The sequence below is a fragment of the Pristiophorus japonicus genome, chromosome 9 (assembly GCF_044704955.1).
Source record: "Pristiophorus japonicus isolate sPriJap1 chromosome 9, sPriJap1.hap1, whole genome shotgun sequence".
NCBI lineage: Eukaryota > Metazoa > Chordata > Chondrichthyes > Pristiophoridae > Pristiophorus > Pristiophorus japonicus.
The window spans coordinates 222,762,890-222,788,092 of NC_091985.1; the positions used below are offsets into that span (position 1 = coordinate 222,762,890).

The window sequence follows — 25,203 nt, forward strand, 5'->3', positions numbered from 1 at the left end:
CTTAGAATGGAGTTAGTGTAGATTTTTGTATGCTCAGAAAATCCTTGCCTACACTTAGAAATCGGGCGTAAGGAATGAGAGATGGGGGGGGCGGTGGGGGGTGGGGGGGGGGGAGTTTACAAACATGAAACATCACTTTTACAAATAAAGAGCCATCATCAATAATAAATGATAAATAAATCAATAAATCAATCAAAATAAATAAATAAATAAATACATTTTAAAAATCAATAAATAAAAAATTAAGTTCCTACTAACCGACTGCAGCACCGGGAGCCCTCCAACAGGGTGCTGGGACGCCCCCACCCCCCACCCCCCCCCCCCCCCGCCGCGTGTCTCTCTCTCTCTCTCTCTGTCTGTCAGTGTTCCTCTGTGTTTCTGACAGAGAGGGGTGGGGGGAGGAAGGGGGGAGGGATGGGGGAGAGGAGAGGGAGGGATGGGGGAGAGGAGAGGGAGGGATGGGGGAGAGGAGAGGGAGGGATGGGGGAGAGGAGAGGGAGGGATGGGGGAGAGGAGAGGGAGGGATGGGGGAGAGGAGAGGGAGGGATGGGGGAGAGGAGAGGGAGGGATGGGGGAGAGGAGAGGGAGGGATGGGGGAGAGGAGAATCAGAGAGTGAGAGAAACAAGGTCCCACATTTAACCCTCGCTTGCCTGTTGTACTCTCTGTAATTTTGCAGCTCAGGGCCGTTCGGTATTACTCTCAGTGACCGAATGTTTCACTCTGATTAAATTAAACTGGGACAGTTTCTGTCAGATATTAACTCCTGCACAGTTCCAGCAAACACTCCTACTCTGCCGTCCCTCCGATGTTTCTGCAGGATTGCTTTGTGAGGACAGGCTCACGAAGAGAAAAAAACCCTGCACGGAATGATCACAAATTGAGCATCTCAAAGGGGCAAGGCCCCCAGCTTTAAACATTCTCTGTCCTTGCCCCCCAGGACCAGTTGCTTAGCTCAGATTCTGATAAAAGTAAATGGAGAAAAGTGCACTTTGCTTTTTGTAGGCTGAATTATTGCAGAGCTGCGCATGCGCGATTAAGCCCCGAACCTTGAGTCGATTTCCAGTGAGCAGAAGAGCGCATGCGCCTTCCCCTCCCCCAGCCCAGCCTGTGCGCGCCATTTAGTCAGTGAACGGAAGAAGATGGTTTAAACAGCCGGGAATGGACACACCGCGGTCTCGGGGTAAGGCAGCGAGCAGCAGCCTCCTTACAGCAGCACATCGCTTTGGGAGCGTGTCCGCAGATGGGCTCAGAGATCGGCACTGAGTCCGGGGGAAGTTCAGGGGGAGTCGGGGTCTGTGTGTAACAGGCGGAGTGGAGCAAGAACTGGTCTCAGTGTGTGGAGTGAGTGGGGGAAGGGAGAGGCCATTCTCGGGCTGTGTGTGGACAGCGTGTGTCCCGGGTAAGGGAGACAGAATGGGAAGGATCTGCTGTTCACAATCATTGCTGCTTTCTCCCTGTAAACCAGTAGTGAACGTTCCTGCTTTAGTTCCAGTCTCACCATGTTTGTTGTCATTGGACAACGAGCGGTGGAAGCAGAGCCGGACAGTGAGGATTTATACAAGGAGCATCTATTGCAGGCACCGGGTGAGAAATGTGAAGGACACGTTTTAAACAGCGGCTCTTTGTTTCTGGTTGAACGGTTAGTGCCCTGGGAGAGGGGAGTAGCAATCTGAGCTGTGTAAAAGTCCGTGCTCCATCGGGTAGTCCCATTCCTGAAGCAGGGGTTGGGTTGTGTCTGGATGTCAGTAAATTGCTGTAAATCTGCCCAACACACTTGGTGTGCAGAAGCTCAGTACTGCAGTGGAGTCAGACTCTGACACTGTTTGTATCGCTGGCTTCCCTTTGTGAATGTTCATAATGAATATTAATTGAACGATTACATTCATCACTTTAGTCTTTTCTACCTCTCCTGTTCTTGAATGATCAGAGGTACCTTATCCTCCTACAGGCAAGGAATTGAAGGAACCGGAACAAATGTGAAGTTTCCTCCACCTGAGACATAAGGAACAGTGCAACCAGCTCCTTCTCACACACAGTAGGTACAGTACCGATCACAGTGTGCGGGTACACAGACAGGTTATCCGAATTAAACATGTTTGTGGTGCTGAATGGCCGCCTCCTATTCCTGTGTAACAGGCCCGAGAGGGCTGATAACCGTCTCCTGTTCCTAATTTAACAGACTGGAGATACTGAGTGGCCTTCTCGTGTTCCTAATGTTATAAACACGAGGGGCTTATTGGCATCCTCCTGTTCATATGTACCACCTCTAGGGGCAGAATGACCTCCTCCTGTACCTATGTATCAGGCTAGAATGGGATGAATGGCCTCCTTTAGTTCTGATGTAACAGGTTCCAGGGGCTGAATAGCCTCCTCCAGTTCCTATGTAACAAGCTTGAGGGGCTGAATGGCCTCCTCCTGTTCCCATGAAACAATCCCATGGGGATGATTGCCTTTGTCCTATTCCTAATGTAACAGACCCAAGGGGCAGAATTGCATCATCCTATTGCTTTTTAAATCCAGTTGCTGAATAGCCCTCTCCAGTTCCTAATATAATCGGCTCGAGGAGCTGAATGGCCCTCTCCAGTTCCTAATGTAATAGACTCAAGGAGCTGAATGGCCCTCTCCAGTTCCTAATGTAATAGGCTCGAGGAGGTGAATGGCCCTCTCCAGTTCCTAATGTAATAGGCTCGAGCAACTGAATGACCCGCTCCAGTTCCTAATGTAATAGGCTCGAGGAGCTGAATGACCCTCTCCAGTTCCTAATGTAATAGGCTTGAGGAGCTGAATGGCTTTCTCCAGTTCCTAATATAATCTCCTCCTGCTCCTATATAACATGCAGGAGGGGCTGAATGGCCTCCTCCAATTCCTCTGTAACAGGCTTGAGGGGATGAATGGTCACCTCCTGTTCCTGGTTAACAGTTCCGAGGGGTGGAATTGGCCTACTCCTATTCCTATGTAACAGACCCGAGGGACTGAGTGGTCTTCTCCTGTTCCTAATGTAAGAAGCTCGAGGGGATGAAAAACGTCCTGCTGTTCCCATGTCACAGAATCAAAGGCTGAGTGGTTTTCTTGTGTTTCTAATGTTAGAGAGGCTGAATGGACTCTTCTTCTTCCCACATAACAGAATGGAAGGGCTGAATGGCATCCTCCTGATCCAATGTAACAGGCTCAAGGGGAAGAATGGCCTCATCCTGTTCCTGTCTAACAACATTCGGTGCTGAACAGCCACCTCCTGTTCCTGTGTAATAAGTTAGATGGGATGAGTGGCCTCTTCCAGTTCCAATATAACATGTGCGACTGGCTTATTGGCCTCTTCCAGTTCCTATAACATTGTCGGTGGGCTGAATGGCCTCCTCCAGTTCCTACATAACATGCTTGAGGGTCTGAATGGCCTACCCCTGTTCCGATGTGAAAGGCTCCAGAGGATAGATGGCCTCCCTATTCCTGTGTAACAGTATCCAGTCGATGCATCGCCTCCACCAATTCCTTTATTAGCAAGGCTGAGGTGCTGAATGCCCACCTCCTGTTACTTATGTAACAGGCTCGAGGGACTGAATGGCCTCCTCTTGTTCCTTATGTAACAGGCTCGAAGGGACTGAATGGCCTCCTCCTGTTCCTTATGTAACAGGCTCGAAGGTATGATTTGCCTCCAGGTTCCATGTGCTGAAAGGCCTCCTCAAGTTCACAGATCCAGGGACTGTTCTTCCCCATTGTTTTGGAAATAGCATCGGGCAGTAAACAGGAGCTCACTGCTTCTTGCCCACCAGCTCTCTGATTGGGCTCCTTGTGCTGATTATGTTTTCTCATCTCGCTCAAATGTTGCTTTCTTTTCCATCACCTCTAGAGTTATTAGCCAAGTTTGTATCGAGCACATCGTGATCTCACCAGTAACAGCACTTTCCTGATGGTTATCCACGAGGCTGCTTCTGACATTTTCTTCTGCGTAAATGTTAGCCACCGTAAGTAACTGAAAAGCTTCATTTCTACAGCAACAACAAACACTTGCATTTATGACAGATACAGAGTGAATCCCACACTCACTCACTGTACCACAGACACATATGGTTTATATTATGTACTAATAGCTCGTCTCTACTCAAAATATTTCTGAATCGCATTCATCCAATATAATGAGAGAAAAAAAATCACAGATATAGGATAAAACACACTCTCACATACCAGAAGCTGACAGATACAGAATAAAACCAACGCACACATACCAGAAACTGACAGATACAGAATAAATCCCACTCAGATACTAGAAAATGACAGGTTCAGAATAAAACCCACACTCACATACCAGAAACTGACAGGTACAGAGTAAAACCCACATTCACATCACAGAAACTGACCGGTACAGTATGAAACCCACATCCACGTATCTGAACAATAATATGCAAGTAAAACCCACATCCGCCTATTAGAAACTGACAGGGAAACACTCACACACCAGAGACTGACGGAACAAATAGAACAGGTTAGTCACTCTTACTCCAGTGTCAGGCTCACACAATTGTTTATTCAGTAATTCGGATGATAACTAACATGCTCTCAATGTGGCCCATTTAATGGGCCCAAGTTTCCACACGATAAAAAACGGGGGCCCCTCCGAGCTGGGCGCCCGTTTTTCGCGCCTAAAACGGTGCCTAAAAAAAAAATCGCGATTCTGGAGCGTTCTGCAGCTCTTTGTCTGCCTGGCGCGGTGCCCAGGGGGGCGGAGCCTACACTCGCGCCGATTTTGTAAGTGGGAGGGGGCGGGTACTATTTCAATTAGTTTTTTCCCTGCCGGCAATGCTGTGTGTTGGAGCGTTCGCGCACGCGCAGTGTGAAAAAAACATTGGCACTCGGCCATTTTTGTAGTTCTTTGTCGCTGTTTAATTTTTGAAATTTTTTTTAATAAACGCACATTGCCATCAGCACATCAGCACTTGCAGCCTTCTCACTGCCTCCCCCCCCACCCGCGGGAAGAACGGGCGCCGCCTCCTCCCCCCCCCCACGGGAAGAACGGGCGCCTCCTCGCCCCCTGCGGGAAGAACGGGCGCCTCCTCCCCCCGCCCCCCCGTGGGAAAGAACGGGCGCCTCCTCTCCCCCCCTCCCCCCCCCCGCGGGAAGAACGGGCGCCTCAGGCTGACTGCAGCATTCTCCGTGCCTTCACACAGGTAGGAAGATGGTTTATTTAATCTTTTCTTTGCTTATAAATGTTTATTCAGGTTGGATTTATTTGTATAATATTTGTAGAAGTATAAATAAGGATTTATTGTAGAATTTAATGACTTCCCTTCCCCCCCCCCCCACCTCGTTCTGGACGCCTAATTTGTAACCTGCGCCTGATTTTTTAATGTGTAGAACAGATTTTTTCAGTTCTACAAATATCTTCACTTGCTCCATTCTAACTTAGTTTGGAGTACGTTTTCACTGTGGAAACTTTGAAATCAGACGTCAGTGGCCGGACATGCCCCCTTTTGAAGAAAAAAATTCTGTTCCAAAGTAGAACTGTTCTACCTGACTAGAACTGCAGAAAAAAAAATGTGGAGAATTGCGATTTCTACGATAGTCCGTTCTCCACCAGTTGCTCCTAAAAATCAGGTGCAAATCATGTGGAAACTTGGGCCCTATGAGTGATAAAAGCAACTTGTGAAACAATCCCATTTTTCCTAATTTAATTTGTGACAAAAAGATGGTCTGAGCATGCGCTAAATACATGCTGCTCCTCCCCTCCCCACACAGTGTTTAAACCGACGGGAAGGGCCCAGGCGAGCTCCCCTCCTTCAGCTCTGTCAGCGGCTGCCGTTTCCTCTGTGCTCGGCTGATGATCGTTGAACACATCAGGGAGTGCAGATATCCCGGGCCCGAGTAAGGGAGCAAACAGCAGCCTCCTTCCAGCAGCTCATCGCATTGGGACTGTGTCCACAGATGGGCTTTGTGTCGGGGTAAGTTCAGCGGCAGTCGTGGGCTGTTTGTAAGGGGCAGAGTGGAGCAGGAACTAGTTGTGGAACATGGAGTGAGTGGTGGAAGGGGGAGGCCATTCTTGGGCTGAGTGTACAGTGTAAGGTAACAGAGAAAGTAAATCACCTCGCTCTTTCAAATCAGTGCTGCTTTCTTCCCCCAAATTAGTAGTGAATGTTCCTGATTCAGTTCCAATCTCACAGTGTCTGTTCTTGGACAGTGAACAGTGGAAACACAACCTGACTGAGGAGTGTCGCAAAGTGTATCTATTGCAGGCAGCGGGGGAGGAGTGTGAAAGGAGACATTTCAAAAATGGGTTATTTTGTTTCGATGTGTTGAATTCTCCAGAATCCTGTGGCTGGTGATCGAGAGATACATTGTCGCTCGCTCATATACATCAGCATCTGGTCACTGTGACATTCTGTTAATGACACAGGCCCTCAACTCGGTTTCAATGGACTGAGAACAATTGTTGTACAGCCCAGATACCTGTGGTTAGATTCCAGGACGCGATTCAGAGTTTTACAGGTAGTCCCATGGGAGGACTGTGCCAATCGGGTGTTCCCATTCATGGACCAGTGCTGGGTTTGGGTTGTGTCTGGATGCTGATAACTTACTATAGAATCGTCCTACACACCTGGTGTGGGGAATCTGAGTGCCGCTGTAGTTCTTGCATCTCTCTGCAAATTTGCTCCCCCATAATGTTGGAAAGTGTGAGATCATGCACTTTGGCAAGAAAAATCAAAGAGCAAGTTATGATTTAAATGGAGAAAGATTGCAAAGTGCTGCAACAGCGGGACCTGGGGGCACTTGTGCATGAAACACAAAAGGTTAATATGTAGGTACAGCAAGTGATCAGGAAAGCCAATGGAATCTTGGCCTTTATTGCAAAGGGGATGGAGTATAAAAGCAGGGAAGCCTTGCTACAGTTGTACAGAGTATTGGTGAGGCCACACCTAGAATACTGCGTGCAGTTTTGGCTTCCATATTTACAAAAGGATATACTTGCTTTGGAGGCAGTTCAGAGAAGGCTCACAAGGTTGATTCTGGAGAAGAGGGGGTTGACTTATGAGGAAAGGTTGAGTAGGTTGGGCCTCTACTCATTGGAGTTCAGAAGAAGGAGAGGTGATCTTATCGAAACATATAAAATTATGAGGGAGCTTGACAAGGTGGATGCAGAGAGGATGTTTCCACTGATAGGGGGAACTAGAACTAGAGGGCATCATCTTAGAATAAGGGGCCACCCATTTAAACCTGAGATGAGGAGAAATTTCTTCTCGGAGGGTTGTGGATCTGTGGAACTCTCTGCCTCAGAGAGCTGTGGAAGCTGGGGCATTGAATAAATTTAAGACAGAAATAGACAGTTTCTTAAATGATAAGGGGTTATGGAGAACGGGCAGGGAAGTGGACCCGAGTCCTTGATCAGATCAGCCATGTTTGTATTAAATGGCGGAGCAGGTTCGAGGGGCCCTATGGCCTACTCCTGCTCCTATTTCTTATGTTTTTATAAACCTTAGAATCTAGAAAAATGACGACACAGAATGGGGCTATCTGTCCCATCGTGTCCGTGCTGGTGTACATCATGTCCCATATTTTTCCCTCTAGTTGGTGGCCTTTACAATACATCTATTGTGTAACCTCTATTATTTCTTAACCATAGCCATATAGATTCTGTCCTTGACCCCTCCAGGACATCCTCTCTCTCCAGCATTGTAACATTCTCCTTAACCAATACTGCCACATCACCTCCTATCTGTCCTTCCCTATCTTTCCTGAACTCCTATATCCAGGAATATTTAATACCCAATCCTGCCCTTTTTGAGCCAGGTCTCCGTTATTGCCATGACATCATATTCCCTGCAGCTCACCAGCCTTGTTTACTATGCTTCATGTGTTTACATACATACACCATAAACCCATCTTAGACCATTCTGTGTTCTCTCTTAGTCTGACCCCACCTAATACCTTACTATTTCTTGCTTTGGTGCTATCCGTCTCTCCCAATCCTTTGTGCCCTTTGTTTTTCCTTTATAATTTTACATCCTGGTGTCCATCCTCCTGCCAACTTAGTTTAAACCCTCCCCAATAGCACTACCAAACCTCCCCGCAGGGATATTGGTGCCGGCTCTGTTGAGGTGCAACCCGTCTGGCCTGTACAGGTCCCACCTCCCACATAAACGGTCCTAATGCCCCAGGAATCTGAAGCATCTCTCCAGCCATGCATTCATCTGCTCTATCCTACTATTTCAATACTCGCTCGCGCATGGCACCGGGAGTAATCTGGAGATTACTACTTTTGAGGTCCTGCTTTTTAATCTCTTTCCTAACTCCCTATAATGCCTGCAGGATCTCATCCAGTTTCTACCTCTGTCGTTGGTACCAACTTGGACCACGACCTCTGGCTGTTCACCCTCCCTCCTCACAATGTTCTGCAACCATTCAGTGACATACTTAACCCTAACACCAGGGAGGCAACATACCATCCTGGAGTCACATCTGTGGCCGCAGAAACACCTGTCTGCTCCCCTGACTATCGAAGTCTCTACCACTATTGCTTTTCCTATCTTCCTCCTTCCTCCCTCCCCCGCTGTACAGCTGAGCCACTCGTGGTGACATGGATTTGGCCCTGGCTATATTCCTCACCCTCACCAGTACTCAGAACGGAATACTGGTTGGAGAGCGAGATGCAGTAGTGTTTTATATAGATTTAGCATCAATTCCTGGCTTTGTTAACCTGTCCTGCCACCTCCAAAGAATTTTGCACAGGCATCCGCAGGTCTCTCTCTTCTTCCATCCTGTTAACATTGTACCATTTGGAATGTATTGTCTCTCATTCTTCCGACCAAAATGGACCACCTCACTGTATTGAATTTTATCTGCACTCCTTTTACAGGGTTTTAGAAGAAGAGCATTTACCAACTGTAAACTCAAAACAAACATCACGTCAAGATCTGACAGAGTCACACGATTCATCAGGACCTAATTCAATCGGTCCTCGAATCATCTGGCATATTAGCGAGTTCACACTCATGACAGACCTTTTCAATCTGAGTGTGGGAAGGCCTTCAAAATCTACAAGTACCCAAAGAGACACCAGCGCCGAGACACTGAGGGAGCCTATTCACCTGCTTGTGTGAGGGATGGGATTCACTCGATCATCCGCTGCGATTAACACCAGTGAATTTGCAGTAGGGAGGGACCGTTAACCCGCTCCATTAGTGGGAAGGGATTAATTGCACCATCCGTGCTGCTGAGACACCAGCATGTCCACTCTGATGAGGGTCGGTTGACCTGCTTCGTGTTTTTGAAGTGATTCACTTATTCTTCCACCCTCCTGAGACACCAGTTTATGCACAGTGATGAGAAACCAATTAAATGGTCTGACTTTGGAACGAGATTTAAAAGTTCCCAGGATCTGAAGGGACATCAGCTGGAGAGAATAGGAGAGATTCTGTTCACCTGCTCCGTGTGCGGGAAGGAGTTCATTCAGTCATCCCACCTGCTGAGGCACCAGTGAGTTCATGGGGGGGACATGCCGGTGAAACATTCTGACTGTGGGAAAAGCTTTAAAAGGTCTCAGGAGCTGAAGCAATTCCAGCTGGAGGGAGCTGGACAGAGACCGTTCACCTGCTCCATGTGTGGGAAGGGATTCAAACAGTCATCCAGCCTGCTGACACACCAGAATGTTCACACTGACGAGAGACCATTTAAATGTTCTGACTGTGTGAAGAGCTTTAAAAGCTTTGGGAACCTGCTGACACACCAGCGTGCTCACACTGGAGAGAGGCCGTTCACCTGCTCCGTGTGTGAGAAGAGATTCAGTCTCTCCTCCACCCTGCTGACACACCAGCGTGCTCACACTGGGGAGAGGCCATTCACCTGCTCCGTGTGTGAGAAGGGATTCAGTCTCTCCTCCACCCTGCTGACACACCAGCGTGCTCACACTGGGGAGAGGCCGTTCACCTGCTCCGTGTGTGAGAAGAGATTCAGTCTCTCCTCCACCCTGCTGACACACCAGCGTGCTCACACTGGGGAGAGGCCGTTCACCTGCTCCGTGTGTGAGAAGAGATTCAGTCTCTCCTCCACCCTGCTGACACACCAGCGTGCTCACACTGGGGAAAGGCCGTTCACCTGCTTCGTGTGTGAGAAGAGATTCACTCGGACATCCCACCTGATGACACACCGGCGAACTCATACTGATAAGAGACCATTTACATGTTCTGACTGTGGGAAGAGCTTTAAAAGCTCTGGGGATCTGAAGGGACACCAGCGAGTTCACACTGATGAGAGGCCGTTCACATGTTCTGTTTGTGGGGAGAGCTTTAAAAGCTCCGGGAATCTGAAAGGACACCAGCTTGTTCACACCGATGAGAGACCTTTTAAATGTTCTGACTGTGGGAAGAGCTTTAAAAGCTTCGGGAATCTGATGGCACACAAGCGTGATCACAGTGGGGACAGACTATTTCACTGCTCCGTGTGTGGGAAGGGATTTACTCGATCCTCGACTCTGCTGACACACCAGCGAGTTCACACTGAGGAGAGGCCGTTCACCTGCTCTGTGTGTGGGAAAAGCTTCACTCAGTCCTCGACTCTGCTGACAGACCAGCGAGTTCACACTGGGGAGAGGCCGTTCATCTGCTCTGTGTGTGGGAAGTGATTCACTCGGCTGACCCACCTGCGGACACACCAGTGAGTTCACACTGGGAACAGGCCAGTGAAACGTTCGGGCATTGGGAAACAAGTTTAAACGGTCCCAGGAGCTGAAGAGACACCAGCTGGAGAGAGCGGGAAAGAGACTGTTCACCTGCTCTGTGTGTGAGAAAGAATTCCCTCGGTCCTTGACTCTGCTGACACACCAGCGAGTTCACACTGTTCTGTAACACAGGGCCCTGCAGAAAGCTGGGCCCACATGAACATGGAACGGATGAATGTTTTATAAATTCTTGTACTGCTGATAATCTTTCAAACTGTTGTGCTGATAATTCCCTTTATTTGACTTTTCATGCTATTACATAGAATATACAGCACAGAAACAGGCCATTCGGCCCAACCAGTCTATACTGGTGTTTATGCTCCATTCGAACCTCTTTTGACCCTACTTTAATTAACCCGATGAAAATAACTTTGTATAGCTTTGTCCCTTGTGTTTATCTGGCTTCCCCTTAAATGCATCTGTGCTATTCACCTCAACGACTCTTTGTGGTAGTGAGTTCCACATTCTAACCACTCTCTGAGTAAAGAAGTTTCTCCTGAGTTTCCTCCTGGATTTATTAGTGACTATCTTATATTTATGGCACCAGAAATATGTTGAGCTTCTGTTAAGCTGAGCAGTATGTCGTTGTGCTTTACTTGTTCTGATGATATTAAATAAATGAAGTTATCGGAGCTGCAAGATAATTGCAGCTTTGGATTAGCAACCAACAGTATAAACAACTTAGCACTGTGTTCCTTCATGGTAATACTTCACGTTAACAAGTTCTGAAACTATTTATAGGGATGAGAAAACAAGAGACGTAAAACACTTCAAATATCTGACCCATGATTACAAACGCAGAGGTTAATTATCGCCACTAATTTTCACTTTTAAAAAAAAAAGTATGAGCAGGTCCTCTCATTTTAAAACAAAGTTTAAAAAAAAACAGTTGGAGTGAGTTAAGTATCAAAGCTTTAACTACAGCTAACAAGCTCATTTTTTCTTGTTGAGAAATTAATGGTTTGAGATACACAGGAACAAAGGATGGTTAAAAACATTAGAAAGCAAAATAAATCAGGAAGTAATTGGTGCCACCGAGCTTGGGTTTTTTAAAGCCTGGTTGTAAGAGGAAGCTAATGGTTTGAAGTTGTGGAAAGTAATGAGAGTTAGGTCAGGACACTGTGATAGGAGCATTGATTACAACACAATGATATAACCCAGCTGTGTACAGTCCTCAGTTCAACATAGTCATATCTCCCAGAAACCTTGCTTTTTCCTAGAATATAGGGGGCACAGTTCTGATCCACATTAGTGCCAATATCAAGTAAATAAAAACATTGAGCTACAGATTAGCGTGTTTAAATGTTCAAAGGATTCGATAGGTTAGATATGGAGAAACTATTTTATCATGAAGGGAAATAATCTTAAAATTAGAGCTAGGCCATTTAGGAGGGAAATCAGGAAACACTTTTTCATATAAAAGGCTGTAAAAAAAACTGGAATTATCTCCCCAAAAGGCTGTGAATGCTGGGATAATTGGAGCTTTCAAGACTGAGATCGATAATATTGTTAGTTAATGGTATCCAGGGATATAGAGATAGAGATGGGTCCTGTGGAAGGATCCAGTGATATAGAGATAGAGAGGGGCCCTGTGGAAGGATCCAGGGATATAGAGATAGAGAGGGGTCCTGTGGAAAGATCCAGGGATATAGAGATAGAGAGGGGTCCTGTGGAAAGATCCATGGATATAGAGATAGAGAGGGACCCTGTGGAAAGATTCAGGGATATAGAGATAGAGAGGGGCCCTGTGGAAGGATCCAGGGATATAGAGATAGAGAGGGGCCCTGTGGAAGGATCCAGGGATATAGAGATAGAGAGGGGCCCTGTGGAAGGAGGGAGGAAGGAGGACAGTAGGAGTATGTTTGAGATTGTGTGTATGTATTGGCACATGTGGCAGAGCCTGGTCTCCAGTTGTCTTGGATCCCCTTACCACTGGACCAAGACCTTGCTCCGTCCAGTCCGTGTGGTGGCTGGTGTGCAACGGCCAGCTCACATTAAAATAATTCAGGCACAAGCATTTTAAAATGTTTAAACCGTTTAAAATGAGTTCATTGGTCACCTGGGTGCTCATCTTTGGTCTGGAAGCAAGTCATCATCGACCCCGAGGGACTGCTTATGATGATGATTTTCTGAGGAATGAAACATTACTGAGCCCCATGTTATGGGATGAAGTGCTAGACAAGTAAAGGCCCAGTGTCTGGGTGTGAATCTAATAATAACCTCAGGGACCGTATAGGTGCGATAACCAGACGGGCTTGTGGTTATAGTCTGGTCACAGATGGACAAAACTCCCGGAATTAACAGGAGTTCAGGAGACGGTCAATGGATAGGTCCAAACAATCCCATTCCCTGAATTTAAGTCATTGTCAGTTGGAACAGACTCCAGAAGATCGCCTGTGAAGCCACTGTACTTCTATTCTGCAGACTGAGGGAATTATCACAATCTATGTTCTTGTAAGCTTGATTACCTGATGTCCAAAACCCTTGGACCCTGGATCATTCAAGTCAACCTCAGTGTGTGGAAAGGGATTCACTGGGGTATCTCACCTGCTGACACACCAGAATTTCCACATCATGACTGCAGTGGTTCAATTGCATTATTTCCAGTGCTTTTAAACACATCCAGGACTGAACACATTCAGGCAACTGGGGCTTGTTAATGTTAAGAGTCCCCAATAAGTGGGCTGGATTTAAAGATTCTTCCATGTTCTCTCCGTGCTAGTGTGCAGAGAGGAGCTGATGTTACAGAATCAGAGCACAGTAGGATGCCTTTCGGCCCATCATGCTAATGCCAGCTCTCTGAAAGAGCTACGCAATTAGTCCCGCTCCCCTGCTCTTTCCCCACAGCCCCGCAAATTTCTGCTTTCAACTATATATCCAATTTCCTTTTGAAAGTTAATATTGAATCTGCTTCTGCCAACCATTCAGGCAGTGCATTCCAAAACATAAAAACTCACTGCGTAAAAACTGTCTCTTCATTCCCCCTCTGGATTCTTTTGCCAATTATCTAAAATCTGTGTCTTCTCATTACCAGCCATCCTTCCACTGACAATATTTTCTCCTTGTTTGCTCTTTAAAAAAAAAAGCACCTCTATCACATCTCCACTTAACCGTCTCTGCTCCAAGATACATTGCCATTGTTCTGTGAATTCCTACAGCCTGAGGAATGGGACATGCTATCTTTGTGAGCAACGAGTGTCAGCATCCAGCAATCTCTGGTCAGGGACTGTTTTTTTTAAACTTCCTCATGATCATTGTATAGAAATTTACGGCACGGAAGGAGGCCATTCAGCCCATCATGTCCGTGCCGGCCGACAAGCAGTTATCCAGCCTAATCCCACTTTCCAGCTCTTGGTCCATATTACTGCACTTCAAGTGCACATCCAAGTACTATTTAGAAGTGGAGAGGGTTTCTGCCTCTACCACCCTTTCAGGCAGTGAGTTCCAGACCCCCACCATCCTCTGGGTGAAAACACTTCCCCTCAAAACTCCTCTAAACCTCCTACCAATTACTTTAAATCTATGCCCCCTGGTTGTTGACCCCTCTGCTAAGGGAAATAGGTCCTTCCTATCCACTCTATCTAGGCCCCTCATAATTTTATACACCTCAATAAGGTCTCCCCTCAGCCTCCTCTGGTCCAAAGAAAACAACCCCAGCCTATCCAATCTTTCCTCGTAGCTAAAATTCTGCAGTCCAGGCAACATCCTCAGAAATCTCCTCTGTACCCTATCTAGTGCAATCACATCGTTCCTGTAATGTGGTGACCAGAACTGCACACAGTACTCTAGCTGTGGCCTAACTAGTATTTTATACAGTTCAAGTGTAACCTCCCTGGCTCTTGTATGCTACCTTGGCTAATAAAAGCAAGTACCCTGTATGCCTTATCTATCTGTCCTGCTACCTTCAGGGATTTGTGGACATGCCCTCCAAAGTCCCTCTACGCTTCTCAGTGTCCTACCATTTATTATGTATTTCCTTGCCTTGTTAGCCTTCCCCAAATGCATCACCTCACACTTCTCTGGATTGAATTCCATTTGCCACTATTCTGCCCACCTGACCAGTCCATTGATACCTTCCTGCAGTCTACAACGCTCTTTTTCATTATCAACCACACAGCCAATTTTTTGTATCATCTGCAAACTTCTTAATCATACCCCCTACATTCAATTCTAAATCATTGATATATACCACAAAAAGCAAGGTTCCAGTACTGAGCTTTGCGGAACCCCACTGGAAACAGCCTTCCAGTCACAAAAACACCCATCAATCATTACCCTCTGCTTCCTGCCTCTGAGCCAATTTTGGATCCAACTTGACACTTTGCCCTGGATCTGACGAGCTTTTACTTCCATGACCAGTCAGCCATGTGGGACCTTATCAAAAGCCTTGCTGAAATCTACATAGACTACATCAAATGTACTGCACTCATTGACCCTGTCTCTGTCTCTGTCTTGTGTTTAATTCCAGGAACACTATTCCAGAGTCATTCTGGAATGTAAAAATAAACTCCGGCTTCTATTGTCCATGGCTAACCATCTTCTTAAACCACTCTCCTCAGTCTCCACCCTCTCCTCCGACAATGTGAGAGGAGCTCATGGCCTTCTTTGTCTCAAAGATTGAGACCATCCGTTCAGCCGCCTCTGCCACTTCCCTTCCTCCCCCTAGCCCACTGGGCCAAACTTCCTCTGAACTTCCCTCCTACCCTAGCCCTAAACTCATATCTTTTTCTAGTTTCTCTCCAATTTCCCCTCATGACTTCTCCACGCTCATCTTGTCCATGAGACCCACTTCCTGCTGCCTCGACCCTATTCCCACCAATATGCTGACTACCCAACTTCCTTTTCTGGCTCCCATGTCCGCTGCCATTGTTAATGGTTCTCTCCCCTCACGTACAGTCCCCTTTTCCCTCACATCTGTCATCACCCCGCTCCACAAAAAAACAACCCTTGACTCCTCCATTCTTGCAAACTACCACCCCATCTCCAACCTTCCATTCCTCTCCAAAGATCGTCAACATGTTGTCACCTCCCAAACCATTCCCATCTTTCCCGCAACTCCATGTTTGAATCCATCAAATTAGGTTTCCAACCCTGTCATAGTACTGAAACAGCTCTCATCAAAGTCACAACTGACATTGTTTGTGACTGTGACTAAGGTAAACTATCCCTTCTCATCCTTCTTGACTTGTCTGCAGCCTTTGATACGGTTGACCACTGCATCCTCCTCCAATGCCTCTCCACCATCATCCTGCTGGGTGGGTGTGCACTCGCCTGGTTCCATTCTTATCTAATTGTAGCCAGAGAATCACCTGCAATGGCTTCTCTTCAGAGTCAGGTGACAAGTAGCAGAATGGATAGCTCGCTGGCTTCAAGACAGAAAGCAGAGAGTAGGGGTAAAGGGTAGCTATCCACAGTGGGAGAAGGTGGGCAGTGGTGTTACACAAGGATCAGTGCTGGGACCACATGTTCGCAATTTACATTAACAATTTAGACTTTGGAATCAAAAACACAATTTCTAAATTTGCGGATGACACCAAATTGGGAGCAATAGTCAATACTGGGGATGCCTGCAACAAATTAGAGGAGGACATTAATAAACTTGCAGAATGGGAATATAATTGGTAAATGTAGTTCAACACAGATAACTGTGAGGTATTACATTTTGGTGGGAAGAATAGGGAGGTCACTTATTACTGGAAGGGAGCGAGTCTGGGTGAGGTAGAGGAACAAAGAGATCTCAGAGTACAAATACACCAATCACTAAAAGTTACGACACAGGTTAGCAAGGCCATAAAAAGGCAAACTGAGCACTCGGGTTTATTTCTAGAGGTATAGAGTTGAAATGTAGGGAAGTTATGCTGAACCTGTTTTGAACCTTGGTCAGACCACACTTAGCATACTGTATACAGTTCTGGTCACCATATAAAAAGGATATAGAGGCATTGGAGAGGGTGCAGAAAAGATTTACAAGGATGATACAAGAAATGTGAGGGTATACATATCAGGAAAGGATGAACAGGCTGGGTCTCTTTTCTATTGAAAAAGGCCAAGGAGTGACCTAATAGAGGTCTTTTAAATTATGAAAGGTTTTGATAGAGTGGATAGAGAGAGAATGTTTCTACTACTGGGGAAGAGCATAACTAGAGGCTATCAATATAAGATAGTCAACAAGAAATCCAATAGGGAATTCAGAAGAAACTTCTTTACCCAAAGAGTGATGAGAATGTGGAACTCACTACCACAGGGAGTGGTTGAAGTGAATAGTATAGATACATTTAAGGAGAGACGAGACAAGCATATGAGGGAGAAGGGAATCGAGGGTTATGCAGATAGATTTAGATGAGGAAAGATGGGAGGATTCTCGAGTGGAGCATTAACGCTGCCGGGTCTAGTGGGGCCAAATGACCTGCTTCTGTGTCGTATATCCGATGTAATCCTATGTAATTCCTGCTCCCGCATCGTTACCTATGGTGTCCCCCAAGGATCTATCCTTGGCCCCCTAATTCTCATTTATATACTGCCCCTTGGTGATATTATCCAAAACCAAAGCAACAGTTTCCATATGTACACTGATGACATCCAGCTCTACCTCACTACCACTTCTCTCAATCCCTCCATGGCCTCTAAATTGGCAGATTGCTTGTCCTGGATGAGCACAAATTTTCTCCAATTAAATATTGGGAAGACCAAAGCCATTGTTTTCGGTCCCCATCACAAACTCCGTTCCCTAGCCACTGACTCCATCCCTCTCCCTGGCATCTGTCTGAGGCTGAACCACACTGTTCGCAACCTTGGTGCCATACTTATCCCCGAAATGAGCTTCCGACCACATATCCGCAGTCTAACTAGGACTGCCTATTTCCATCTCTGTAACATCGCCCGTCTCCGCCTTCTTCAGCTCATCCGCTGCTGAAACCTACATGCATGCTTTTGGTACCTCAGGACTTGACTATTCCAATTCACTCTTGGCTGGCCTCCCACTTTCTACCCAACGTAAACTTGTGGTCATCCAAAACTCGGCTGCCCATGTCCGAACTCGCACCAAGTCCCATTCACCTATCTCCCCTGTGCTCGCTGACCGACATTGGCTTCCGGTTAAACAACACCTTGATTTCAAAATTCTCCTCATTTTCAAATCTCTCCATGGCCTCGCCCCTCCCTATCTTTGTAATCTCCTCCAGCCCCACAACCTCCTGAGATGTCTCTGCTCCTCTAATTCTGCCCTTTTGAGCATCCCTGATTATAATCACTCAACCATTGGTGGCCGTGCCTTCAGCTGCCTGGGCCCTAAGCTCTGGAACTCCCTCCCTAAACTTCTGCTTCTCTACCTCTCTTTCCTGCTTTAAGATGCTTCTTAAAACCTACATCAAATATCCTAATTTCTCCTTGTGTGGCTCAGTGTCAAATTGTTTGTGTTGCAATACTCCTGTAAAATGCCTTGGGACAATTTATTACATTGAAGGCACTATATAAATACAAGTTGTTGTTGTTAAAGGGACAGTGGGATTGTGATACATCTTGATTTCAGTGCAGAGAGGAGGGAGAGCAATTTTGGGCAAAACATAAAGAAAATGTAAGATTGAAAATTGTGTATTCTGAAATTCTCTCCTGCACTTACAGTCATTAGTAATGTCAGGGCATTACATGGAGAGGACGTGCAGAAGGGAAGATTGAAGCAAAGATCACGTCAAGATCTGACAGAGTCAGGGCCTGAATATTGTCGGCATATGGAAGTGGAAAGCAGCAATCTGAGAACGGACAAACCTTACGCGTGATCCCTTTGTGGACACTCCTTCAGCCGACCATCCAGCATGGGGAGACACAAGTGCAGCCGTACTGTGGAGAGACCCCATCAATGTGGGGACTGTGGGACGAGAGTAAACTCTGTGTCTCAGCTAAAAACTCATCAACACAGTTACACCAGAAAATGGCCATTCATCTGCTCCGTGTGTGTGAAGGGATTTAACCACTCGTGGAAACTGCTGAGACACCAGGGAGAGACCGTTCGCCTGCTCTCACTGTGAGAAGAGGTTTACACAGTCTTACAATCTGTTGTCACACGAGTTGGTTCACCCCGAGGAGAGACCTTTTCAATGCTCTGACTGTGAGCAGAGCTTTAAATGGTCCAGCAACCCGATACAGCACCAGCGCTGTCACACTGGCCATTCATCTGCTCAGTGTGTGGGAAACGATTCACTCATTCATCCGCCCTGCTGGTACACCCTGCGAGTTCACACTGCAGAGAGGCCGTTCATCTGCTCAGTGTGTGGGAAGCGATTCACGTGTTCATCCGCCCTGCTGGTACACCAGCGAGTTCACACTGGGGAGAGGCCGTTCACCTGCTCCGTGTGTGGGAAGCGATTCACGTGTTCATCCGCCCTGCTGGTACACCAGCGAGTTCACACTGGGGAGAGGCCGTTCACCTGCTCCGTGTGTGGGAAGCGATTCACTTGTTCATCCACCCTGCTGGTACACCAGCGAATTCACACTGGGGAGAGGCCGTTCACCTGCTCAGTATGTGGGAAGCGATTACTCAGTCATTCAATCTGCTGACACACCAGCAGATTCACACCGGGGAGAGACCGTTCTCCTGCTCCGTGTGTGGGAGGGCATTCACTCATTTATCCTACCTGCATGTGCACCAGCGAGTTCACACTGACGAGAGACCCTATAAATGCCCCGAATGCAAGAGGAGCTTTAAAAGCACTGAGGAACTAAAGATGCATCAACCGGGGAGAGGCCGTTCAGCTGCTCTCACTGCGGGAAGAGGTTTGGGAGGTCAGCGACCCTGGTGAGTTCACAGCGAGGAGGCACCGTTTAAATGTTCCGACAGTGAGAAGAGCTTCAGGAGCTCCAAAGACCGTTGACGAGAGCCCGTTCAAATCCTCTCATTGAGGTAAGACGTGTACACAATCATCCGGCCTTCTGAAACATGAGTGGCTTCACACCGGGGAGAGGCCGTTCCCCTGCGCCCTGAGTGAAAAGTGATTCACCAGTCCATCTGACCTGCTGAGACACCAGCGAGTTCACACTTCACTGCAGTGGTCTGATTCTGCAATTAATCACACTCAGGCCTGACCCATGTTAATTATGGTATTTTAGGGGGTTTGTTGATGCTGATAATAACCCAGAATAATTAGACTGGAGTTTAATATTCTGTATATACGTCTGTTGGAAGATAAATGCTCCTTTTATGCCGGAATTTCGTGCTAAACAATGAGAAAGTGGCTAACACTAGCATCATGGGTAAGCAAAGTTAGCCTGAGGTCGAACATGCAGCCAGTCTCGTGGCCCCACAAGTGCTTTGCTGACACAAAAGCCTCAGGAAAACATGTTTCTGAGCAAAGCGGCCAGAAGAGGAAGATCAGGTGAAGACAGAGACAGAGAGGTGATAGAAGGCACTGGAGAAAGAAAGGAGTGAACAGTCTGCAGCTTTGAGACAGTGGAAATAAGAGAGGGGTCTCTGAAGCAGCTGTGGTTCTACTGCCGTGTTCTCATGTTCACTGACCCGAGTTATACACAGGAACAATTATATAAGTGGGGGAGGGGGGGGGTGGTTAAGGGGAATAAATTTGCGGATGCCACAAAATTGGGGGGGTGGGTGTAGGGAATAGTCAATACTGAGGATGACAGCAACACGCAACACATTACAAGAAGACTTTAATAAACTTGCAGAATGGACATATAATTGGTAAATGATTTCAATACAGATAAGTGTAAGATTTTGTTAAGAAAAATAAGGAGGTCACATATTGCATGGAAAATATGTATCTAAATGGGGTTGCAAAGCAAAGGGAACTTAAAAATACAAGTACACAAATCACTAAAAGTAGCGACGCAGGTTGATAAGGCCATAAAAAAGCAAACCAAGCACGAGGGTTTATTTATAGAGGGATAGAATTGAAAAGTAGAGAAGTAATGCTAAACTTGTATCGAACCTTCGTTGGAGCATGCTTGTGTATAATTCTGGTCAGCATATTATAAAAAGGTTTATAGAGGTATAGAGAGGGTGCAACAAAGATTTACAAGGATGATACCAGAAATGTGAGGTTATATTTATCAGTAAAGGATGAACAGGCTGAGTTTCTTTTTTCTTGAAAGGTGATAGCTGAGGGGGGGGTGACCGAATAGAGGTATTTTTAAATTATGAAAGGTTTTGATAGAGTAGATACAGAGAGAATGTTCCCACTTGTGGCAAAGGGCATAACTAGAGGCCATCAATATAAGATAGCCACCAAGAAATCCAATAGAGAATTTAGAAGTAACTTCATTACCCAAAGAATGGTGAAAATGTGGAACTCGCTACCACAGGGAGTGGTTTAAGCAAATAATATAGATGCATTTCAGGGGAGGCTAGACAAGACCATGAGGGAGAAGGGAATAGAGGATTATGCTGATAGTGTCAGATATCGAAGGATGGGAGGAGGTTCGAGTGGAGCATAAATGCCGGCATGGATTGGTTGGGCTGAAGGGCCTGTTTCTGTGCCGTATATTCTATGTAATTAGTTACCCATCATATTGGGAGAACGGAGCCCAGCTCCTTGACTCAGCCGAGGTTCTACCCGGGTCATGAGGGTGTAATCACTGACGGCTTGTGGTAGAGCAGGTGTCGTAGGATTGATGTCTAGCTAAGACTGTGATGCTTGGTTAAATTCGGATGGACTTTGGACAAATAAAGTTTTACACCCAACTGAAGTGTCTTTGTGAGTTTGTTGAATCAACTGACATGACACCTGGTGAGTGCGATAATGTCAAATCAGTCAGTTTTAAGAATAAAATTGTGCAGTGTTAAATTTATCCATTATAATAAACATTAAATTTAAGAAGCCTTTTTTTAAAGTTTGTTCATCTTTATTTCAGGTTCGCTGTTTCCCCATATGGGAGCCCCAATCTTTGTTTTGTTGTAACATTTTTCTAAGAAGTAAACATTTATAGAGCTTATCCACTTCTTTGTTCGTGTTGAGAATTCTGTGTTTTGATTGGCTGTTTCGGCAGCTTGTTGACATCACAGCAACTCGCGCTCGGGGATTCCCACTGCACTCTGTTGATTTGAATAACACGTCGGAAAACACGAACATCTCGACACAGAGATTGCCACATCTTTGTGGGAAGCTTACTTTGGGGCCGGGGGTGAAAGTATTTGCTTCACTGCTGACCACAAATTCCGGGCCATTATTAAACAGTTTTTGCAAAGTGACAGAGGCTGTCTCTGATACTGCAGGAAATGTGTATTTGAATAACTTATCAGGTGATGCTGATGTCCCTCTGGCCCTTTGAAAGGCCGCTCACTGTGGCTCCTCTCCCAGATTCCAGCCCCAGCTCTGTGTTCGCTGTGGCCCCTCTCCCAGATTCCAGCCCCAGCTCTGTGCTCACTGTGGCCCCTCTCCCAGATACCAGCCCCAGCTCTGTGCTCACTGTGGCCCCTCTCCCAGATTCCAGCCCCAGCTCTGTGCTCACTGTGGCCCCTCTCCCAGATACCAGCTCCAGCTCTGTGCTCACTGTGGCCCCTCTCCCAAATTCCAGCCCCAGCTCTGTGCTGCCTGTGGCCCCTCTCCCAGATTCCAGCCCCAGCTCTGTGCTGCCTGTGGCCCCTCTCCCAGATTCCAGTCCCAGCTCTCCTCTCCCAGATTCGAGCCCCAGCTCTGTGCTCACTGTGGCCCCTCTCCCAGATTCCAGCCCCAGCTCTGTGCTCACTGTGGCCCCTCTCCCAGATTCCAGCCCCAGCTCTGTGCTCACTGTGGCCCCTCACCCAGATTCCAGTCCCAGCTCTGGGCTCACTCAGCTGCTCTCACCTGGGGACAGCGCGTCACAATCGGCCCCCGCACACCTGAGCTGGGCACCAGGCCCCGCCCCCTTGCTGCGCCGCCATTGGTTGGAGGACCCGCCGCCAGCTCGCTCCGCCCATCTCTGCCGGGGCTCTTCCTATTGGTCCGAGCTCCCGTCAGTCAGGCCGAGCACACGTGGTGCTGGGCGGGCAGTTTGAGGCGGTTTGTTCTGGAACTTTCCTTCAGCAGGATGGTGTGATTGACGGATGGGACAAGGATCCCGCAGCCTCTGCTGTTCAGGCCTGAATCATTGGGCCGGTTAGCAACTTATTGAGGGCCTGCGGCCGGGGGTTGAGAAGCTGCTGCGATCCCGGGGGAACATCTTGTGGCGCCGCCCAGGTCCGTCAGTCTGGTCATTGGCAGCAACACCCGGGCTCGACCCCGCCCACAACCAGGCTCAGCCCCGCCTCTCGCACACTCCGATTGGTTGGAGGACCAACTGCCCGCTCGATCCTCCAGCCCCGCCCCCGCTCTTTCTATTGGTCCGGAGCTGCTGTCAATCACCCGGGCAATGTGAGCTGAGCATGCGCGGTGGGGCGGCTGTGTCTGAGGCAGCAGGTGAGAGATGGGCGGAGGGAGGGAACGGGTTAATAAACCCCGGGGGGCCGGCCGCGGACTTCACACACACTGAGTGCGTGCCCAGGCCCCGCCCGTCCAAGAGACAACATTCCGCATTATCCGCTTCACACACACCCGCTGTGGGCCTCAGGCCCCGAACAACAACCTGCGGCTCCGGCTCAGGGAGGTTGGTTGCTAGGCACTGCAGTGATGTCATAAAGCAGGGCCATTCAGCCCAGCGGGTCCTCTCCTTGTCCCTTTAAAGGTGGAGAGCTGGGACATCCTGTCTCAACACACATCCCCCCTGTTCATACTGAGAATCCCCGGGGAAGGGCCAGGGCCCAGAGTGTGCAACACAACTAAGGGGGAAAGAGGAAGCGAGACGGTGCAGTGTGGGAAATGAGGGAGGAGTCTGCTCATTCCCAGGGGCAGATCGGACAAAGTGCTTTGAGTGGTGTGTCCAGCAATGAAAGTGAAACCAAACCAGAGGGAACAAATAAAAATGCAATCCAAGGGAAGCGGGAAGAAACCACAACCAGCCCAAAAGTGGGACTAATCGCCCCAAGGTCACTCAAGACAGTTAGCAACTGCTCCTAGTGACTGTGTGGCTGCAGGACTCGGCTTCACTCCAGTGTTTAATGGCACAGAGTGCTGGCCTCACACCCAGGGGGTCAATGCATTAGAATTCCAGGGGCAGTGAGAACATGCTTGGAAATATCCCAGAGAACATAAGAAATAGGAGCAGGAGGCGGCCATTTGGCCCATTGAGCCTGCTCCGCCATTCAATAAGATCATGGCTGATGGGATCCTGGCCTCAACTCCACTTCCCTGCCCGCTCCCCAAAGCCCTTGACTCCGTTCTCCTTCAAAAATCTGTATCATCACTTAAATATGTTCAAAGACCCATCCTACACAGCTCTCTGGGGTAGAGAATTCCAAAGATTCACCACCCTCAGAGAAGAAATTCCTCCTAATTTCTGTTTTAAATGGGCAACCCCTTATTCTGAAACTATGGCCCCTCGGTTCCCCCATGAGGGGAAACATCCTCTCTCATCTACCCTGTCAGGAGCAGTGAAAGCTCAATGGGCCCCAGCATATGCTCATCGCAAAACCCCGGGAAAGGAAAAAGTCAGCTCTGAAGCCAGTTTGCTGCTCCTTCTGCCCAGCACTGCCTGCACCCCCAGCACACGGAGGGGGAATTTTAGCCTCAGTATTACAGGTTTCATTTACAGGCTGGTGAGAGGAATAGTTCATACTGACACCGAGCTGTGTGTTTGGTTCAGTCTGTATATGACTGATGGGCTCTTTTAAATTTGAGTGGTCATATATTCGAATTCCCCGTAACTCTAATGGTGGATATAAAAGAGAGATGTGTTCAAATCAAAGAGTCTCCTTGGAGATTCTCAGAGAAGGAACAGGTCAGCTTGAAACGCTGAAAAAGAGAACATTTTTTATAAGTTTTCAATCAGCAGTTTTTGACCGATATTGACTCCCACAGGGACAGAGAATTCTACAATAAGGAACTGGTCACGATTTGAAAGGTATTAAAGGATTCGAGGGGCTCTTACATTTGGGCTCTTTATTTTGTTCACTCGAGGAGTTAGACAACAGACTTCCTGCTGTCAATAAGGAGTTGGATTATTGGGCCGTGATGTATTTACTTGTTCATATTTTGTTAAATACATTTGCTGAGTGGATTTAAATTCAAGTAGAGGTTTGCAGGTGGGCTCTTTATTTTGTTCACTCGAGGAGTTAGACAACAGACTTCCTGCTGTCAATAAGGAGTTGGATTATTGGGCCGTGATGTATTTACTTGTTCATATTTTGTTAAATACATTTGCTGAGTGGATTTAAATTCAAGACGAGGTTTGCAGGCATGCTGCTCTATTCACACAGCGAAGGTGAGAGAGATGCTGTGAGGCACACGCTAAGTCCAGTAGCTGAACATGATTAACAAACTGTGTTTTGTGTTTAGTGATCCCGGGCATGTTACCGAGACCGTCCCTGGATACCAAGGCAAGGAGAGGCACTCTGGAAGGTAGGGGGAGCTGGGACTTGTCCCTGAGAGTAACGAACAGGTTTGAGAACTGAAATAATGTAGAGTTAGAATTGAAAAAAGGC

General features: G+C 47.4%; 1 protein-coding gene and 2 pseudogenes across 3 annotated transcripts; 2 read left to right on the top strand and 1 right to left on the bottom strand.

Annotated features, from left to right (window-relative positions):
* LOC139273796 (zinc finger protein 585A-like) overlaps positions 1–25,203 on the bottom strand; it is a 280,327-nt pseudogene that overhangs the window by 200,734 nt on the left and 54,390 nt on the right.
* LOC139273754 (zinc finger and SCAN domain-containing protein 2-like) lies at positions 1,110–18,650 on the top strand. Of its 3 annotated transcripts, XR_011595339.1 has the most exons (5): positions 1,110–1,181; positions 1,950–2,040; positions 3,846–3,960; positions 5,729–5,931; positions 18,321–18,650. XR_011595339.1 is itself a non-coding variant. In XM_070890807.1 (4 exons), the coding sequence occupies exon 4, from the start codon at positions 9,480–9,482 to the stop codon at positions 10,602–10,604; it is 1,125 nt and encodes a 374-aa protein (XP_070746908.1). In that variant the 5' UTR covers positions 1,110–1,181; positions 1,950–2,040; positions 3,846–3,960; positions 8,841–9,479; the 3' UTR covers positions 10,605–11,380. The 3 variants fall into 3 exon arrangements, 2 of the variants coding, with proteins under 2 accessions (XP_070746908.1, XP_070746909.1); XM_070890807.1 differs by lacking the exons at positions 5,729–5,931; positions 18,321–18,650 and adding an exon at positions 8,841–11,380; XM_070890808.1 differs by lacking the exons at positions 5,729–5,931; positions 18,321–18,650 and adding an exon at positions 8,841–11,380 and having other exon boundaries at positions 1,950–2,036.
* LOC139272896 (zinc finger protein ZFP2-like) lies at positions 17,050–20,203 on the top strand (annotated as a pseudogene).